This window comes from Schistocerca piceifrons, chromosome 3, assembly GCF_021461385.2.
Source record: "Schistocerca piceifrons isolate TAMUIC-IGC-003096 chromosome 3, iqSchPice1.1, whole genome shotgun sequence".
In the NCBI taxonomy this organism is placed as follows: domain Eukaryota; kingdom Metazoa; phylum Arthropoda; class Insecta; order Orthoptera; family Acrididae; genus Schistocerca; species Schistocerca piceifrons.
The window spans coordinates 483,712,052-483,731,253 of record NC_060140.1 but is presented as its reverse complement, the minus strand read 5'-3'; the positions used below and the strand labels follow the sequence as shown (position 1 = coordinate 483,731,253).

Genomic DNA, 19,202 nt, shown 5'->3' with positions numbered 1-19,202 from the left:
CTGCCCTCACCCAAGGTTCTGGGCAGCTTTTCCAAACTCTACCCCTTTTCTTAAACCTCACCAATCATCCTACTCCTCCACCCCTCTTCCTTCCCCTTCAACCCTTCTGCCAGCAGGAGGAGCCACTTCGAAAATTTATTATTTTCATTGATGGATAAGCTCAAATGAATCTCAAGTCCTATCCTCCCCTGTAAAACCTGTCTCCTCTGGAGAAAGTATGGGATTGGTCAAAGGTTGTTCACTTGACTACAAGTGGTGCATCAGTGGTAGGTCTAGACATCCTATACAGGATCAACAGGGACCAGAGAAGACTGAGGGTGTCACCTTAACTAAAGGTTCAAGCTTCTGCCTTCCACTGAAATGGAGCCAGTGGGACACACACATGTTGTGAAACCTGTTGGTTTGTCCTGTGTCAAGAGGATGCAGTTATAAAAGGATAGGGTCCTTACTCATCGGCAGTTCAAACATATGATGAATAATGGTGTGATTAAGGAAAATGGCAGCAAGAGACAGGAAGAAACATCAGATGCACTCACTATTGGTAAAGGCACATGACAGCCAGGTATGTTAAAGAGGCTATTCCAGCAGCTACTGGGGGAACAGAGTGCAACCAGATGCAGATTGTAGCGTACATTGAAACAAATGATGCCCGTCATCTGGGATCCAAAGTTATACTTGGATCATTAGAGTGACTAGCAGAGAAGGTTGAGAGAACCCACTCTGCGCCTAGAGTTTCAGCAAAACTCAAGTGGAAGGAGGGAACTAGATATTTTGGAAGTTCTGTGACAAGCAAGGCTGCAACTTCCTGAAGTTGTTAGTGGTGGGTGTGTGAAGACATCCTGTGAAGTATTACTACATGCCTTCTCTGAAAACTACTTAGAACAGTTAGTTTGGATGTCCACTCATGGTGAAAATATGTTGGATCTAATGGAACAAGTAGAGCTGACCTCTTTGAGATGTCTACATCAAAACTGGTATCAGTGACCATGACACAGTTGTGGCAACAATGATTAACAAAGTACAAATGATGCCCAAAACAAGTAGAAAAATATGTATGTTCAGTAAACTAGGTTAGAAGCAGTAGTGTCAAATCTTAATGAGCAACTCAAAAATTTTATCACAGGACAGGAGTATTTACAGGAACTACTGATCAAATTAAAAAAAAAAACCAGCAGAACAGAAGGGACCCTCCATGGCATACAGTACTGAAAAGAAACTTCTAAAGAAAAGAGATATCTGCATAATAGGTGTATAACAAAGCATAAGGCTGTTGATAGATGCTAAATGAAATGCATTTGGGGGCAACGAGAAAAATCAATGTGTGATGTTTTCAGTGACTACAATAGCAGAATAATGCCAAGTATTTCACAAAACCCAAGGAAATTCTGGTCATGCATAAAGGCTGTTAGGGACACCAATGTTAGCACACAATAACTCAAAGATGAGCCAGGAATTGAAACTTTAGACAGCAAAGCAAAAGCAGGGATGCTTAATTACATTTTCAAATGTTCCTTTACAAAACCTAGGAGAATTGTTCCAATTTAATCCTCACACCACTGAAAACATGAGTGAAATGAGTGTTAGTGTCAGTGGTAAACCGAGATCATTAAAATTGAACATAGCTCCTGGGAGCTATGGAACCCCTATCAGATCCTACACTGAATTTACGGCTGAGTTAGCCCCCCTTAACTAACATGTATTGTAGACCACTCCAACAAAAGCTGATGCCAATAGATGGAAGAAAGCAAGTCACACCGATTGACAAGAAGGGTAGTAGAAGTGATCCACAAAACTACCATCCTAAGTTCTTGATTTCAGTTTGTTGCAGAACCTTAGAATGTATCTTGAGCTCAAACAATGCAATCTCTCTAACATAATGATCTACTTCATACTAACCACCACATATTCTGAAAACACTGATCATGTGAAATCCAATTCGCACTTTTCTCAGATAACACACCTTGGATCAAGGCAGTCTCTTAGATGTAGTATTTCTTGATTAGTATTTCTTGATTTCTGAAGAGTGTTTGGCCGAGAACCACATCTACACTTATCAGGAGCATGCACAAAATTTGACTGGATTGAAGATGCTGTAATTTATCTTGGATGGAGAGTAATCCACAGATATAGAACTAATGACAGGAGTGCTTGCAGTGGAGTGTGTTGAGACACTTGCCGTCCATGTTGTACATTAATGACGTTGCAGACAGTAGTAATAGTAACTTCAGACTTTTGCACATGAAGCAATTATCTATAACGAAGTAGTCTTAAAGAATCTGCATAAATATTCAGCTAGATCTTGGTAAGACTTCAAAGTTGCTTTGAATGTTCAAAAGCGTTAAATTCAGCACTTCACAAAATGGAAGAATGTAGTGTCCTTTGACTATAATATCAATAAGCCACAGTTGGAAATGGTAAACTCTTAACCCTTTCTTTACCAGCGTAGCTTATAAGAAACATCGTCTTTCCATAGATGTATTTTGCATTAGACCGATTTTAACTACTCTTTGCCGTTGTTTACTTGAAGCTCCATGCCAGTAGTGACTGTTCCTGACAACAGATGGCAGGAACTACCGCGCGGGAAGAAGGAAACAATTGTTGAGCGTGACTAGTTACTGGAGTCTTCATTGTGAAGAATTGATGATAAAAAAAACGTGTAAAATACGTAAGTTTTGCACTTTCCTTAACAGTCAAATAATTATCGTGTGTTGTGACAATCCTTCCTGCATAAGTACATCATACATTTGACTTGCATAATGATTTCCAGATAAGATAAACTGCGAAAAACCTTATGTTGCTTCAAAGCAACAGTGGAATTGAGTGGAAATTCCGTAATATAATGCCTCGCTTTACAAATCTATTGATGTAGGTGTTTGAAATTTTGCTTTGCAGGTATAAAATCACATTCTAGACACTTTTTAAATATTGCGTCACTATGTCTGGCTTTTTGACTGATGCTGACCTAGAATATATTATGAATTTACCCGATAATGAGTTCAATGCATACATTGATGTCCCTGATGGGGATATATCAGATGTTGGGGACGAAGATAAAGATGAAACTGTCGAAATTGATGAAAGTTCTCAAGCTATTTCCGAAGCAGCTGTTATGAATTTCATTCAGATGGTGGAAAAGGAGGACGGAGCTGAAATTTCGGCAATTAGAGAGGAGCAAGAGACAGAATATGAATTTCCAAAGGTAGGGACCACTAACAGAAGTAACAATATTGAGAAAGTACATAATTATAAGTATAATTACGTATTTAAGACGTCAATGTCTTTAAATTTCAGGCTGATGCAGTCAGGAGTGGTGAAGTTATTGATTCTTAGCCAAAATCAAATGTAAGCGACAACAATACAAATGAAGGAGCATCATTTACACGTGAGCAGGAGCAGCAGCAGCAAGTAAAACATAGATGTAAGCGTAGTGATTATAAATTTAGAAAAAGAGATTTTGTGGTACAAGACACAGAATGGAAAGGATCACTTCCACCACCACCAGTAGAGGAAATGACACCTTTGCAATATTATAAAATATTTATGAATGATGGCGTATTTGAACTCATTGCTGAGCAATCCAATATCCATGCTTTGCAGAAAGATTCAGTTTCTTTGCGGACGAGCAAAAATGAAATGGAGCAGTTTGTTGGTATTTTACTGCACATGGGCATAATCAAAATGCCTTCCATTCATTTATACTGGTCGAATGAGTGTAGGTATTTACCAATAGCTGATGTGATGAGCAGAACTCGCTTCTTCCAGCTACTGCGGTATTTTCATGTTGTCAATAATCAAGACTTGCCTGAAGCTAATCGTGACAAACTCTTCAAGATTCGCCCACTTTTATCTGCATTGCAGTCATCATTGAAGACACTCCCTCCAGAAGAATACCAAGCTGTTGATGAACAGATAATTCCATTCAAGGGTAGAAGCGGTTTGAAACAGTACATAAGAAATAAGCCTCACAAGTGGGGCTACAAACCTTTTACGAGAGCTGGTGCTTCAGGCATGATGTATGATTTTGAAATTTATGTTGGCAAAAACACCTGCAGTGATAGAGGATTAGGTTTGTCTGGGGATATTGTTTTGGCATTGACGGAAACATTGCCAGAGAAACAGCATTTCAAAGTGTTTGCTGATAGTTGGTTTTCTTCTATACCATTAGCAATTGCCCTGAAAGAAAGGGGCATTGAATTCTGTGGCACTATCAGGACAGACAGGATGGGAAAATGTCCCTTGAAAACTGAAGCAGAGCTCAAGAAAACTGGACGTGGCTCCTGTGACTGGAGAGTGGAAACAACAAACAATGTAGCTTCAGTACGCTGGTTTGACAGAAAATGCATAAATTTCGTGTCAACATACGCTTGTGTTGAGCCCTTGGCAACATGTAGACGCTATTCTGCATCTGAAAAGAAATTCATTGATGTACCTAGACCTTACATAGTGGAAAAGTACAACAAACATATGGGGGGTGTGGACCTTGCTGACATGTTGATAGAACTATACCGTATCAACTTGAGGTCACGGAAGTGGTATATGCGCATTGTGTACTGGTGTTTGTCTGTAGCAGTTGTCATTGGATGGCTACTCCACCGTCGTCATATGGTCCAAAGTGGCAAAACCTCAAAGATGTCACTCCTGCAGTTCCAAGCTAATATTGCTGCAAGTCTACTGCTTGCGAGGAAATCAGGTTCCCAAAAGAAGAGAGGAAGACCAAGTTCTGAAATGATGACAAGGACTCCTGCAGCAAAAAGGACTGTATGTGCAGCTCCAGTTATGGATGTGCGTTTTGATGGGTTCGAACACTTTGCAGATATGGTAGAGAAGAAAGGTCGATGTAAAGTTTGCATTAAGTCTACTACACAAATTTTTTGCACCAAGTGTAAAGTGCATCTGTGTCTCACAGTAAATAAGAAATGTTTCCACATCTTTCATGGAATATAATTACTTCATAAGGCAAAGATACAACACACACTGATGTCTGATGAGATACGTGAAAGAGTGAAATGTTTGCAGTGCAAAAATTTCAAATTTTTACTAATACAAAGAGCTGAATTTGTTAATTACTCGAACGAAAATTAGTCATCACCACATTGTCAATAATAAAAATGCTGTGCATAGACTTCTAAGCTATAAAATGTGATGTATAAACCAATATTTTCCTTACATGAATCCACGTTTATTGAATTTTGTTTCTATGATGTCACTACCTGTAAGAACCACTGTTGCTTAAAAGCAACATTAAAAATTTTTTGAAATAAAACATATTAAAAAAAAAGATTATCATATTTTACATTTATGCACCTAAATAAGTGTAAAAACGAATGCAGATATTTTTTTTCTCAAAACTTCGAAAGTCGGTAAAGAAAGGGTTTAAAACTACCCCAGTATAACACTAACAGGGGCATGAAATTGTATGATCAAATAGCCAGTTGTTGGTAAGGCAGGTGGTAGATTTCAGATTACTGGGGACATTCAATCAAGAGAGCTTACAATCACTTGTTCAACTCATCCTAGAATGATACTCAAGTGTGTGGGACTTGTAGCAAATACGACTAACAAGGGGTTGGTTGGTTGATTTGAGGGAGGGGGCCAAACAGCAAGGCCATCAGTCCCATTGGATTAGGGAAGGAAGTCTGCAGTGTCCTTTCAAAGGAACCATCCCGACGTTTACCTGAAACAATTTAGGCAAATTACAGAAAACCTCAATCAAGATGGCTGGACACAGGTTTGAACCTTCATCCTCCCTAATACGAGTCCAGTACACCACCTCGCCTGGTATTAACATGGGATATTGAAGGTATGCAGAGAAAGGGAGCATAAATGTTCAGAGGTTGGTTTGACCCACGGGATAGTCACATAGATGCTGAAGACACTGAACTGGCAAACTATCAAATAGACATGAACTAACCTGAGAAAGCCTACTTACAAAGTTTCAAGCACTGGCTTTAAATGACTAGGAATACAGTACAACCACTTACATGTCACTCCTGCAGGGATCTTGACGAGATTAATTATAGCATGCTCAGAGCCATTTAAATAATGCTTCTTCTTGCTCTCCAAATGTGTATGGAAACAGGAAAACCAATAACACTTACAGTGTGATGTACTCTCTGCCATGCACTTCACAGTGGTTTGCAGATTATAAATGTAGAATCAGACTGTCGACTGGCAATGCACTTGAAAAGATCAAAAGAAATAACCAGTTCCCTAATGCCAGAATTCTGGAGGCCAACCTCACATCCCTAATATGGAAGTTGTTGAGAGGGAGATGAGTTTTGCACTTACAAATACCTATCCTGGTAACACGAAGCATCAGCAATACAGAAGAGTTACGTATATATTTGAAACAAATATCCATCATGCAAACTCGTCTTGAGGAATGGAATGAGACTCAGACTTGTGTCACAGCTATCAAACATTAGCAAGCTTCAAAGCAAATCATTTGGAACAAGGTCCCATCTAGAATTCAAATTGCAAGTGTGGTGTTACTTCTGTGATGTCACGTGTTACCCAATGTCTGCTGAACCAATGAATAATTGCAGTAGTTTAAACCTTTTATTAGTTAGTCGAAAGCTGTTCGGAAGTTTTGTTATTTTTTGCGCATGCAAACTAACACAGATGGGCGCTGCGCATCTTCAAGGTGGGACGGCAACTGCAGTATTGCCAGAGTTAACACTGGTGGGAGTTGGGATTTTCTGTGTTTAGAATACTGGCTTGGAGAAGTGGGTCATGTCGCTCAGAAAAGAGCATTCTGTGACAGTGGCACTGATGTTACCGGAAAATGTAAGACAAGGATTTATCTGTCAAGTAGGTGGGATTCTGTTGTTTCTCAAGCTGTCAACTGGAAATTTAGAATGAGAGCGAATAATTATGTTATTTGTGATAAAATGTTAATTTGTAAGGTTATTGTAACTGACTGCAAGAATGAATGTCACATTACCTGGAGAAGTAGCACACTTATTTATAAAACTGGATACTGTGCTGGATCAGAGACTTCCAGCTTTTATTGTTAAACCTTAATTGTAAGCCAGAGCTTCATCCATGGTCAAGCACAAAGGTGAACTTAGATCATAATATGAAATGACCATTCAAGAGAAAAAGCCAAGCTTCTACTAAAACTATGTATTAACATGAGAAACATACAATGTGAGGAACATATCTGTAGAGAGTATTCCACCTTACTTCACTGCTGCAAAGGGTACATGTACTCACTGACTATTGGGCTACAATGTATTTAGCATTACAGCAGTTCAATCCAAGTCATGAATTTTCAGACATATACACTGAACCTTGGGAATAGTGCACTGTATCCTGGGCAGAAGTCACTCTGAAGTATGTGTAATGGCAAATTCCCTGAGCAGTTCACTACCAGAAACCTAAAATCACAATTCTATTGCCACTGATGAGAAAGTACAGTAAAAAGAATTTAATCCTATGCATGGGTGTGACAGAAGTCTACTCATTTTTTGGTGTCATCAATGTAGAATAATTCCATTTAACAGCAGAAGAAACTAACATTCAAATACCGACAAAAGTGGACATATTAAATCGATACAAATCTGAAGACTAAAGGTAAAATATCAATAATTGGGATCACGCACATATGATGAGTAACTGAGCTGTATGATGGAACAAAGCGAAGTTGCGACATTTAGCTCTTGCTAAAGATGAATAAAGGGGGCAAGCTAACTTTCATTAATGTACAAGACTTGCCTATTTGAAATAAAAACTGCAACTCAGTTGTGGATACACAAGCAAAGAGGTCCAAATTGATAAGACAGAGAACAAGCCTCTCGAGATATTTTGCTAATGAACTGATCAATCACTGTTCAAATGGGTGATGACATACCACATAACCATGTCAAGTTGATGAGCTGTCTACTACTGGAATTATTTTGCCTTAAAAATTGCATATTTGAAGAGAATCCAAACAACCTAACACCTGAATGAGTAGATCGCAGGTATTTCCCATTAATTTATGCTTTTGACACACTATTTTCAAAATCAATCTTCATTTGCACACCAATTTTTACTCTGACATTAAATTAAAGCACAAATCATGTTTGTCTTATTTATTGACATCACAATATGTACAAATAAAATATTTTTATTAATCAAATTCTGAACAGGGCAAACCATCCACCCACAGTGAACACAAAAAATACTGTGTAGGTATAATCATTTCTTTCATTGTACAATGTTCCCTTGTCTGTAGATTTTGGACATATAAATACAATCACTCTAAAAAACTCAGTATCTTTGACCATTTTTACAACACATAAATACTGATGTTTATTACATATTAACATTTATATACATTTGTTCAGTAAGCCACATGTAAATGCAATGGAATGCTTAACATGAAGATTTATGATGGAGATCAAACAAGGCAATGGAAACTCATCCATCAAACTATGATGGCAGGTACTAACATCCCAAGGATCTGAAGGAGTATAGTATTGTCTTAATTTTTCAGCACGAGTAATTAATAGCTATCAACAATGCAATAAAATATCATATTTTTCCAAATGCACACAACAATGCTGAGACTTACTACATTTGTAAGGAAAAATGTAATTGGCATTTCTATTCTTGACATATTGTACAGAATCATCTTTACTCCTGGCCACTTACAAATGAAATTAGTGGACCAAAGTTCCGTCTTACAGCAAAGTTCAATGTTCCCTACTCCCTCTACACAACCACCCTAAGATATTTTAAAACAGTGATGACAAGATGAATTCCAGACACCTTATATCTATTTAGTTTGTGGATGTCGTGAATCACGTGGATAGAATTCTGCAAGTATTGCTGCTGGGATCCTCTTCAACATCTCCTTCGGGAAAATTCGTAGTAGTTGCCAACCAATATCCAATGACTCAAATACAGTACGATTTTCATAGTTACCTGTAAATAAACAGTTGTTACAAATGCCGTTCAGGACTAACTAATAAAATGTTTTACATAATTTCAAATTGAATGGGGGTAAATGATCACCATATGCCATAATTATGGTTCACAGGCCAGTTTGTGGTAAACATTGATTTATCTTCATTATAAATTGTAGACACTGAAACCTACTGTTTCCTATATCATGAGTTCTGGAAGTGCAAATCAATCCATATTTCATTTGGCTCTCAGACACAAACTGAACAGGCACTTTTAAGATATCTATTTACAAATCAAAACCAATAACTTTCATCCTTGTTAAACTAGCACTTTTTGAGTCTTACCTTGAGATATGAAATTTTTCTCAAATTTTGTGAGGAATTCAAGGTACAGAAGGTCATCAGGGGTAAGAGCTTCCTCACCAACAACAGCCTTCATTGCTTGCACATCTTTCCCAATTGCATAACAGGCATACTGCAAGAGACAATAAATGTAATTCTTTTTTCCACATAGATTACAGCAACCAGATAATTAAGACATTTAGTTGCTAACTGACCAGTTGGTTCGATACATCAGCATGGTCCTTGCGAGTCATGTTTTCGCCAATAGCCGACTTCATGAGACGACTGAGTGACGGCAACACATTGACTGGAGGATATATTTGTCTGTTGTGCAACTGACGATCTACGTATATTTGCCCTTCTGTGATGTATCCTGTCAGATCTGGGATAGGATGTGTAATATCTGTAACAAACGAAAGTTGCTTACCAGTTTTGCTAAAACAAGTGTACAAAAAATGTGTGATTTCTGAACTTTGTCAAAAGAACAACTCTAAAATGACAAACAGTTACTAATTAATATTACAATTCTGCTTTTATTTAAGTTTGCTACTGAAGCTAGTAACTTTTCTAGTTTCTCTTTGAATTCTAGTCATTTTTTTAACAGTGGTTTAAGACATGAACTTGTTTTAAGGAAAAGGGAGAGTCAGCTGTATCCACTAGGAGCACTGAAACAAATGCTCTTTGAAATATCGGCTGTAACACAGCAGCAACCAACAGGACAATTTTGGTTAAATAGGATGAACTTAAAATTTTGTCAAATCATATCTATATAAATTGGGAAGCAAATACAAAGCTCTCAGGGACAAATCAAAAATAAATTCAGTGTATTCAGACACTAGAATCAACCATGTTCACTTCTTCAGATTTAATATCTTTAAAAGTTCAAATCTAACTCCGCAATTGTTTTTTTCTGTATAAATTGTATCATCCATACCATCATTAGGCATAGTTAGAATGGGTATCTGTGTAATGGAACCACTTCGACCTTCCACTCTCCCAGCTCTTTCGTATATGGTGGCAAGATCAGTGTACATGTAACCAGGGAAACCTCTTCGCCCCGGTACTTCCTCCCTAGCAGCTGAAACCTGCAGAAAGGAAAGGAATTTTGTTAAATAGATCTCATAAGACAATTAAGTAAATAAGTCATACGCGGAAAATTACATGTTTTGTGTAGTTCAATGTTTGTGAAAAATGTGTAAAGTATTTATGTGTAAAGTATTTATTATCAAACATTGTAAAATTGGCATCAACCATCTCACCTCTCGCAAAGCCTCAGCATATGAACTCATATCAGTGAGAATAACCAATACGTGTTTCTCACACTGATATGCTAGAAATTCAGCGGCTGTCAATGCAAGCCGGGGTGTGATGATACGTTCAATTGTTGGATCATTGGCCAAGTTCAAGAACAGACACACATTTTCCATAGAACCATTTTCCTGAAATATTTATTAATTTAGAGACCAGTAATAAAATTTGTTAAGTCAGAATATAAAGTGAAAATAATCACATGGAATGCTATTCAATACATTACACTTGCATAAAATTTACACATATACTGTACCTCAAAGTCTTGTTTGAAGAAACGAGCTGTCTCCATGTTAACACCCATAGCTGCAAATACAATAGCAAAGTTGTCCTCGTGATCGTCCAGGACTGACTTCCCTGGGAGCTTAACAAGCCCAGCTTGACGACAGATCTGAGCAGCAATCTGCAGAGACGATAACAAGCATTATATATATAATCTGGTGCATTATATTAACATACACACAAACCCTACTTTGAACGAAAGAATAGTTTTAATCCAATGAAAGTTGATAAGTGAACATACCTGAACCACGCAATTTCAACTGCATTTGCCAGAGCACTGTTAGTTCTGTAATGTATTAGGAAGACAATTTGGTTTATGTCACTGCCTTACAAACTTTTTCCTTCTGGTGATGTTATTATGCTAATATTTGTTTCTCTCTCTCTCTCTCTCTCTCTCTCTCTCTCTCTCTCTCTCTCTCTCTCTCTCTCTCTCTCTTGCACGCGCGTGCCTGCCCACACACACACACACACACACACACACACACACACACACACACACACACACACACACACACACACACACACACACATATATTAATAAATAAGCAGACAGTGTTACAAGATTCCTATTCCTACATACTTCATTGTGTGGCAGGCCAGCAGCAGAGAAGATTGGGATCTTTTGCCCACGGGCAATGGAATTCATCACATCAATGGCAGATATTCCTGTCTGGATCATTTCTTCAGGGTATATACGGGACCATGGATTAATAGGCTGACCTGCAACATAGAGGGAAAAAAATTTAAAGCTCTGCAGTATGCTGAATATCTAAGCTATTAGATACAATCACTTCATCTCTCAAACAAGTCTACTGCTGCACCACCTCACAGATTCAGCCGACAGTACAAAATTCTATTTAAGCACTATATCAACTGTGGCAGTATGGGGGACAACAGAATCAGCCAAAACAGAAAATACATAAGCTTACCAATCACATTTCCTAAACTTAAAATCTGGTTGCATAATGAACTGAATACAGCATACTGAATATGTATATGTGTGTGTGTGTGTGTGTGTGTGTGTGTGTGTGTGTGTGTGTGTGTGTGTGTGTGTTGGGGGGGGGGGGGGGGGGGGAGGGGGAGAGGATGATAAGCATGGTGCCCAAAGTCTCAGTTCTGTAATGTATTAGGAAGACTTTATTTGGTTTATGTCACTGCCTTACAAACTTTTTCCTTCTGGTGTATGTTTCTATTCATACTGAAATGGAATAATTCAGTGTTACATGTAAATGGAATTACCATTAACATATCAATTCTGGGAACAGAAGATCGGTGTTAATGGAAATTGCCTAAAAACTTAATAGTTGACTGTATCTTTACACCTGCATGTACAAAAAATTTCAGCGTTTAATGTCATTTGAAGGAAGACCCTTCAAAGATCTAACAAAATATCAAAGTGCTTTACATTTACAGAACATCTAAAGGATAACTGCATCTGCAGTATTCCACACTTTCTTGTGCCCAGCTTCCTACGGTATTATCTGCAGATGTTAGAAGCTTCAGGCAAATTTTATATTTGTGAAAACCACAAAAGTATTCAGTGACATTGTGCTTATGCCCAATACCAAAACTTATCTTTCTGGTTTCTTTCATTTTTCTAACTAAAATTTTAAGGGATATATCCATTCATTATTAGCATAGGCCAATTTGTTACACCTACCTTAAGTGAAAAGCATTTGATTTTCCTCAGCACTCAGCTCTAGAGCTAAATCAGTAGATTTTTCAAGACTTCAGACCTGCAGTATTCCATATAAGCATCCACTTTAAGTGATCAAAACAATTCTATTTAAGCTAATTACTGAGTTCCTTAACAGACAAAACTGAGCCTATTGCATTGTTTAACCCACCATAATTTTTAGTTTAATAACAATTCAGAAAGTATTATCCAATTTTATATTAACATATTAAAAATACGACACTGTAACTAAGTTGCGTGTTAAAAGAGTGCACTGAAAAGTAATGCCACCTAATTGATATGAGCACTCAAAGCACATTCCACATGCATATTATTCATGTCTATGTATCTGCAGCCCTCTGCAGCTAGAGGGCTTCAAATTGCAGTGTGTAACACAATGGTGTTTAAAGTAATTATGTCAGTGTGTGAGAAACAATGTGCTGTAATATGGTTTGGAATTTGAGGAATTTGTTCACTTATGGAGCATCCTCTCGTTCTGCTTGACAGTAAATGACTATATACGAGCACTGAGGCATCTGAAAATCAGACGCCTTGGGCTCACTGTCACTGACCACCCTCCAAGTTCCAAATTGGCTCCACTCAAAGTTCATCGCCCCAAAACCTAAAAAAATACTTTTGAGCACTTCACTCTGATGCCAATAAATTGGTGCAAGCAGAGGAAAATCTGGCTCCATCAAGACTGACACACTACAGTGATAGAATCAAACTGGCCTCTCTTTAGGAGAAATGTGTTCATTGCCAGGGCGACTATGCTGAAAGTTAAAGATTTAGAAATGAAGAATGAAGAGGCTGAATTTTAATAACATGTTTTACTTAAAAAGCTTTAGGAGTTTACACTCAAGATATTCCGAGGCATTTCTTTTCAGCAAGCCCTCATACATATAAACGAAACCCAATTATAAGTAATTAAGTCTTTTAAAACTTCCCGGGGAAGCAGCTTAAAACTGATGAATGTGTTCAAACTTTATGTATAAAGTGGAAGAAAGAACCACTTAATACCTGATGCAAAAGAAAAATACTCTAAATAGCTATATTTAATTCCTACAGTTTTTCAGTACATGTAGGCTCTATTGACATTTATCAACTGGATAAAACATACTGAAATTCTTTTAGTCTTCATGAAACCTAAATCTACTGCCTTCAATGTGTCTTTCAGTGGCTAAAGTAAACTGTACGTACCACTTTTCCTGAGAAAGTGTGTACCTACAAAATGTCTATCAACTTCATTGAGCTTTTAAAACTCATTCCACCACATGTAACATGCTCAAGTAATATTGTTTCTTGGGTGGAACTTAACCCTAACAGTCAGTGTACCAAATCAAAAAGTTTATATTTTAAACACATTAACTACAACAACATTTGGAACAGAAGTTAGTGGTGGCTCCTAATCACACTATTGCAAATTGCTGATTTGTGGACTTATAATTACTTTAAGATTTTTGATTCTATCATCTTTTACCTGTATCAATTTTCACTACTAGTATGATACACCCTGTGTGAAAAACTTCTCACTTTGGCAAGCCTGGTACTCTGCACTCAACACCATAAGCAGCTTGTATCAGTTGGGCTTTAAACCAGCCTTGGGTCTAGTGGCTGCATGACAAAGTGTGCTGGACACAGCTTAAATCCTTAACTTCCCTCTTCTCTTTAATTAGCACTCAAGGAAAAGTCCACATACTATTCATCATGTGAAATAAAGTAAAAAGAATGACATGGATCTCACAATGAAAAACTTTCCAACATGTGTTTAAGGAGCTCAAATATTAATTAAGCCTCAAACTAAAATAACCAGTAACATTTTATCAACCCATTTAATTTGGAAAATAATAAAGTATCAATGAGAAGGTGTTGGTTTCAGCCTGAAGATCTGATGCAGCTCTTCAAGATGTTTTTGCATATATCTACAAAACTACTGCCCCAGCTAAAGAAAAATACTCAATATTAGTCATCAGTTTTGTCCAATAATGGAGAAAACATGGAACATTGTGAACATGGTAACTTTAAGGTGATAAGAGTAGCAATTTTCTTCAAAAATGCTAAGCGTCAGTTCAGCGTGTCACCACAACCAGGTATTTTGCTTCCACATCCATTGGCTTTACCAACTAACCAAAGTAAGAAAATCTGCACCAGGAGGTGACACCAAACATCCATTTACATGTCAGTGGTCAAAGTCAACAATTAATATCTAATATTCCTCGTAGCCCACTACCCATAAATACATTAGAACATGCTTAATGTACAAGCCTGATCACCCCTTACATTTTCCTACATTGCCGAAGTGAATTCCTTCACGTCGCACTGCATCTTATCAATTGACTGTTTTACTGATGATGTGCCGCAAATCCCTGTTTCCCAAGAATCAATGCTGTATCTTTTTGTTGGTTAATCGAGACACCCATCTAATCTTCAGCATTTGTCTGTAACAACCTACTTCAAGATCATGTTACTTTCAACTTGCCAGTACTGTTCATTATTCATGTATCTTCTGCTGCAGGCTACACTCCAAACAAATACTTTCAGAAAATAATTGCTAGTGTTTGTATTCATGTTTGATGTTAAAAGAATCCTAGATAGAAATTATTTGGAGTACTTTAGTGAATCCAGTTAACATGTTCCTAAGTAGATACAATCACTTCATCTCTCAAACAAGTCTACTGCTGCACCATCCCACAGACTACTAATGGTCAGAATTCAGTGTGCTAAGTTACTACAGATGGAGCACAACTTTAAAAGTATGACTAAGGAAATCAAACAGAACACCAGTAAAGCACATATTTCAAGTGACAGTAAGAAATCACGGAAACACTGTACTTAACAGGCCAACACAGATTACAGCTGTATTTCTTTCAATTAAAATTACTTACTTACTCACTGGTCATACCAGACTCTAGAGTCCATTACTGCAGCAACGTGTTTTCGCCATCTGTCCCTGTCTTTCCTTCCATTCCCCTTCAATACCTAGGCTGCTCAAATCGGCCTTCGCATTGTCCTCCCATCTACGCCTTGGTCTCCCCCACAGGACATTTTCCCTCGAGGTGCCCTACCAGTACTCTGCGCAATGACCTGCCCTCAACCATTCGAGCTACGTGACCTGCCCATCGCAGCCTACGTGATTTAATAATACTGATTATGTCAGGGCTTGAATAGAGTTCATGAACCTCTTTGTTACGCAGTTTTCGCCACTCTCTGCTAATGTCATCCCTTTTTGCTCTGAAAATTTTCCTCAAAATGTTGTTTTCAAATACTCTAAATGGCTTTTCATTTTGCGCAGTGAGAGACCAAGTCTCACACCCATACAGCATTGGTAGAATAATAGTTTTGTATATTCTAATCTTTAAATTCCTAGACAATATCCGTGATGCAGGTAATCTATTCAGTGAGAATAAGCATGCATTTCCCACTTTCTTTAGTTCGGATTCAATCTCATTTCTCGAAGTGATGTCCACGCCTAGATACTTAAATGTGTTCACTTTTTCAAACGGCATGTCTCCTACTCTTAACATTTCCTGATCTACTGCTGTTGGCATTCTAGTAGTAACCAGGTATTTAGTTTTGTCTTCACTTATCCCTAGACGTACATCTTCACCAGCCTTGATTAACGCATTCGCATTTGCTGTTACAGATTCTTTCCTATCGCTAATGATGTTTAGATCATCTGCACACCCAAATATCTTAATATTTCCATTTAACTCCACACCCTCTGAATTATCTGCTGCCATTCGTACAATATATTCTAGGACTAAATTAAAAAGTAGTGGAGACAGGGCATCTCCCTGCTTAAGTCCGTTCTTTATTACAAATTCTGACTCCAATTTCAATTACTATTACAGTGTGTTATATAGGGAGCTGAAGTTTTAACTGATCTGGGTATCTTTGTGTAATATGTATCTGTATAAGTGAAAACCCACATCACTTAATGTTAACCTACACTAAACACAAAAGTTGGTTTCAACATCACATTCTCAATATAGTGTGAATATAAATATCAGGCTTCGCTACTGGTCAATTTATTACCACAGTCAGATTTTCTGCTGTCACATTCATTGGCTTTGCCAACTCACAACAAAACTGTCAGCTTCCAACCTAACCTAGACCTCAGGCTGCGCAACAGATCTGTCACGCACGTTTGCTGAACGTCACAGTAATTTACCATGCTTGGGCCTATTAGGAGTGGTATTCCACTGTCTTCCTCTGACCCATTGACTTGTTAAACTAGTTTTACACAAATCCTAAACCATAGCACTAATTGTTATTTCTTAGGGATCCATGCCTTATCGGATAGCTTTGTTGTCCATCTGTCTGTCCTACTTAAGAACCCTTTCTATCAGCAATGGGTAGACATATCACACTCAAATTTATGTTGCATAAGGTCTACAGTCCCTTGTAGACGTACAAGTTTTTAAGTTAATGCGATATGCAAGATATGGCCATTTATACCACACATTCTGATACTCTAAAACCCACTCATAGAAACCTATAGCGTACCTCCCATTGATCTAGAATAATGAAATTTTGAGAAGCAAAGTTTCACAGTATAAGTAAAATAAAAAAAAAAAATAAAAAAAATAAAAAAAAATAAAAAAAAAATAAATAAAATAAAATAAATTATAAACTTGTTAAATTGTAATTATATCACTTATCTCTCGTCACTTGAACATACACTGCATTCATCATCCATCAAAAGCATAACAGATGAACATTACTGCATACTAACATACAATGTAGTAAGTGAAAAAGTTTTAATAAATAATCTCTCTTTACATATATAATCTGAACTCTTCTGCTCACTTCTTTTAATGTGTTGGCATAGGCTGATGAACTACTGAAGAGATTTTAATACAGTCTTGGAATTCCCATGACCAGTAACACTACTTCTTCTTCTTCTTCTTCTTCTTGTGCCTTTGTCCAATATTTATGCAGGGACGGTTGGCATGGTTATGGTCGGATTTGGCATAGTTAATTTAAGGGATGGCCAGATGCCCATCCTGTCGCCACCCTGCTACGCGAATGATGCCCGACTGGGAATTGAACCCAGGACCCCGTGATCCAGAGGCAGCAACGCTAGCCACTAGACCACGAGCTGCAGATAACTTGCCAGTATCAATATCAAAACATGTAAAAATCATCAAGATTCTCTATTTCAAGGATGGGTGAACCACATATATCCATAATTAAGTCTGTACCGAGCCCTCAGCCTGAGAGTCTTACCTGCACTTGACCAATTTTTTTTCCAGATTCAAGCTGTTGGCAGAGAAAGCATTTGATCAACTGGCCCTGAACTCCAAGTCTGACATTTATAACTATACTTACCCACTTGACCTCACACTATTATTGTACATAAAGCTAAAATAATTTTATATTCAAAATGTTTCACAAAATTCAGGCAAGATTATACTGTCACACATCATCCAAAATCGCCTATCAAGTATTCAGATAATGAGTACCATTATACAAAATATTAAACAAGTGTTACCCTGAATATCAAGGTAATCCTCAGCCAGAATAGGTGGTCCTTTATCAATGGGTTTCCCACTCCCATTGAATACTCTTCCCAACATATCTTCCGATACTGGTGTGCGCAGAATATCTCCTGTGAATTCACATAGCGTATTTTTGGCATCTATACCCGATGTGCCTTCAAAGACCTATAAAAGAAGAACAATGTTTAAAGAAATACACAAAAAATTCAGTAACATTAAGTGCACCATATACCTACACTTCGTCTACTGCAAGATTGCCCTATGTTGTTTCGACTGCCCCCTCCCCCTCCCTAGCTAAACGACATAGTTTTTTTTCCTTTTTAAAATAAATTATGCTGTTAACATATTTACGGAATTCTACCGTATAAGGCAGAACATTTGAAAAGTCTTGTAAAAGTTCATGAAAAACCTTACTTATCTAACGTACCTGCACAACAGCTTTGGATCCACTGACTTCCAAAACTTGCCCTGACCTGATGGTCCCATCTGCTAGTTTCAACTGCACTATTTCAGCAAACTTCGGAAACTTCACTTCATCAAGTATAACCAGTGGTCCATTGACACCAGATACAGTTTTATAAGCTGGAAAGATTTACAGGGCACTTGAAACACGAGAACTTGTAAAATACATAAATTGATGCAAGTAATCCTAATGACAGAATAAAATCTTAAACACGAAATAGTGAGCGGAACATCAGTCACCTGACCTCTTTCGGAGCTGCACATCGACCCGCCCACAAACTACGATCCTCCAAAACTTCCAATAAAGCATGATATTTAACGAAATTATCGTTACGAACGTTTTCGATACTTACTGAGGCGAGGCTGGGATATAAAATCTCTTGAAACTGCCAAAACATGTTCTTTATTCGCCTGATTAGGACTTATAACTTTGTTGTACGACATGATTCCCGTCTGCTTTCCCTGACCCTTCACGTGCCGTCACGTGATGAGTGTTGTATATATAATCTCTGGGTTGATGTAACCAGCGAGTATTGTATTATGTGAAGTAATTGGAACTGCGAGCAGACTTCTCAGCAGCAGCTGAAGAGACTCGTTGTGACTACTTACATGAAGACTGAACAAGGCAGCGATCTGTCTCCTCAGATAAAATCTATGTAGACAAATCGTAGCGTGTGGATTGGAAATCGCCGCAGTCTGGCGCGTGAAACGTGTTTGAGTCAGCTGTTTGTTTATTCACCG

General features: G+C 37.8%; 2 protein-coding genes across 3 annotated transcripts; one reads left to right on the top strand and one right to left on the bottom strand.

Moving 5' to 3' along the window:
• The first annotated feature begins 2,811 nt into the window (after window positions 1-2,811).
• LOC124790010 (piggyBac transposable element-derived protein 3-like) lies at window positions 2,812-4,963 on the top strand. 2 transcript variants are annotated; one of them, XM_047257553.1, is made up of 2 exons: window positions 2,812-3,199; window positions 3,292-4,963. In XM_047257553.1, the coding sequence occupies exon 2, from the start codon at window positions 3,511-3,513 to the stop codon at window positions 4,942-4,944; it is 1,434 nt and encodes a 477-aa protein (XP_047113509.1). In that variant the 5' UTR covers window positions 2,812-3,199; window positions 3,292-3,510; the 3' UTR covers window positions 4,945-4,963. Both variants share the same exon structure in this region, with proteins under 2 accessions (XP_047113509.1, XP_047113510.1).
• Window positions 4,964-8,060: 3,097 nt separating this feature from the next.
• On the bottom strand, window positions 8,061-18,955 carry LOC124788009 (V-type proton ATPase subunit B). The gene is made up of 10 exons (XM_047255055.1): window positions 18,815-18,955; window positions 18,427-18,581; window positions 17,993-18,164; window positions 11,404-11,543; window positions 10,798-10,944; window positions 10,493-10,672; window positions 10,168-10,318; window positions 9,449-9,636; window positions 9,237-9,366; window positions 8,061-8,910 (listed from the first exon to the last, which is right to left on the bottom strand). The coding sequence occupies exons 1-10, from the start codon at window positions 18,903-18,905 to the stop codon at window positions 8,762-8,764; spliced, it is 1,503 nt and encodes a 500-aa protein (XP_047111011.1). The 5' UTR covers window positions 18,906-18,955; the 3' UTR covers window positions 8,061-8,761.
• Between the last annotated feature and the right edge of the window lie 247 nt (window positions 18,956-19,202).

Bases quoted from the DNA above. Each gene is read 5' to 3' on its own strand.
- LOC124790010 (XM_047257553.1), top strand. From the start codon at position 3,511: ATGACACCTTTGCAATATTATAAAATATTTATGAATGATGGCGTATTT.
- LOC124788009 (XM_047255055.1), bottom strand. From the start codon at position 18,905: ATGTCGTACAACAAAGTTATAAGTCCTAATCAGGCGAATAAAGAACAT. The intron at 18,165-18,426 runs GTACGTTAGATA...CTTCTTTTATAG, and splicing joins GATCCAAAGCTGTTGTGCAG to GTCTTTGAAGGCACATCGGG. The intron at 11,544-17,992 runs GTAACACTTGTT...TCTATGTTGCAG, and splicing joins GGATTACCTTGATATTCAGG to GTCAGCCTATTAATCCATGG.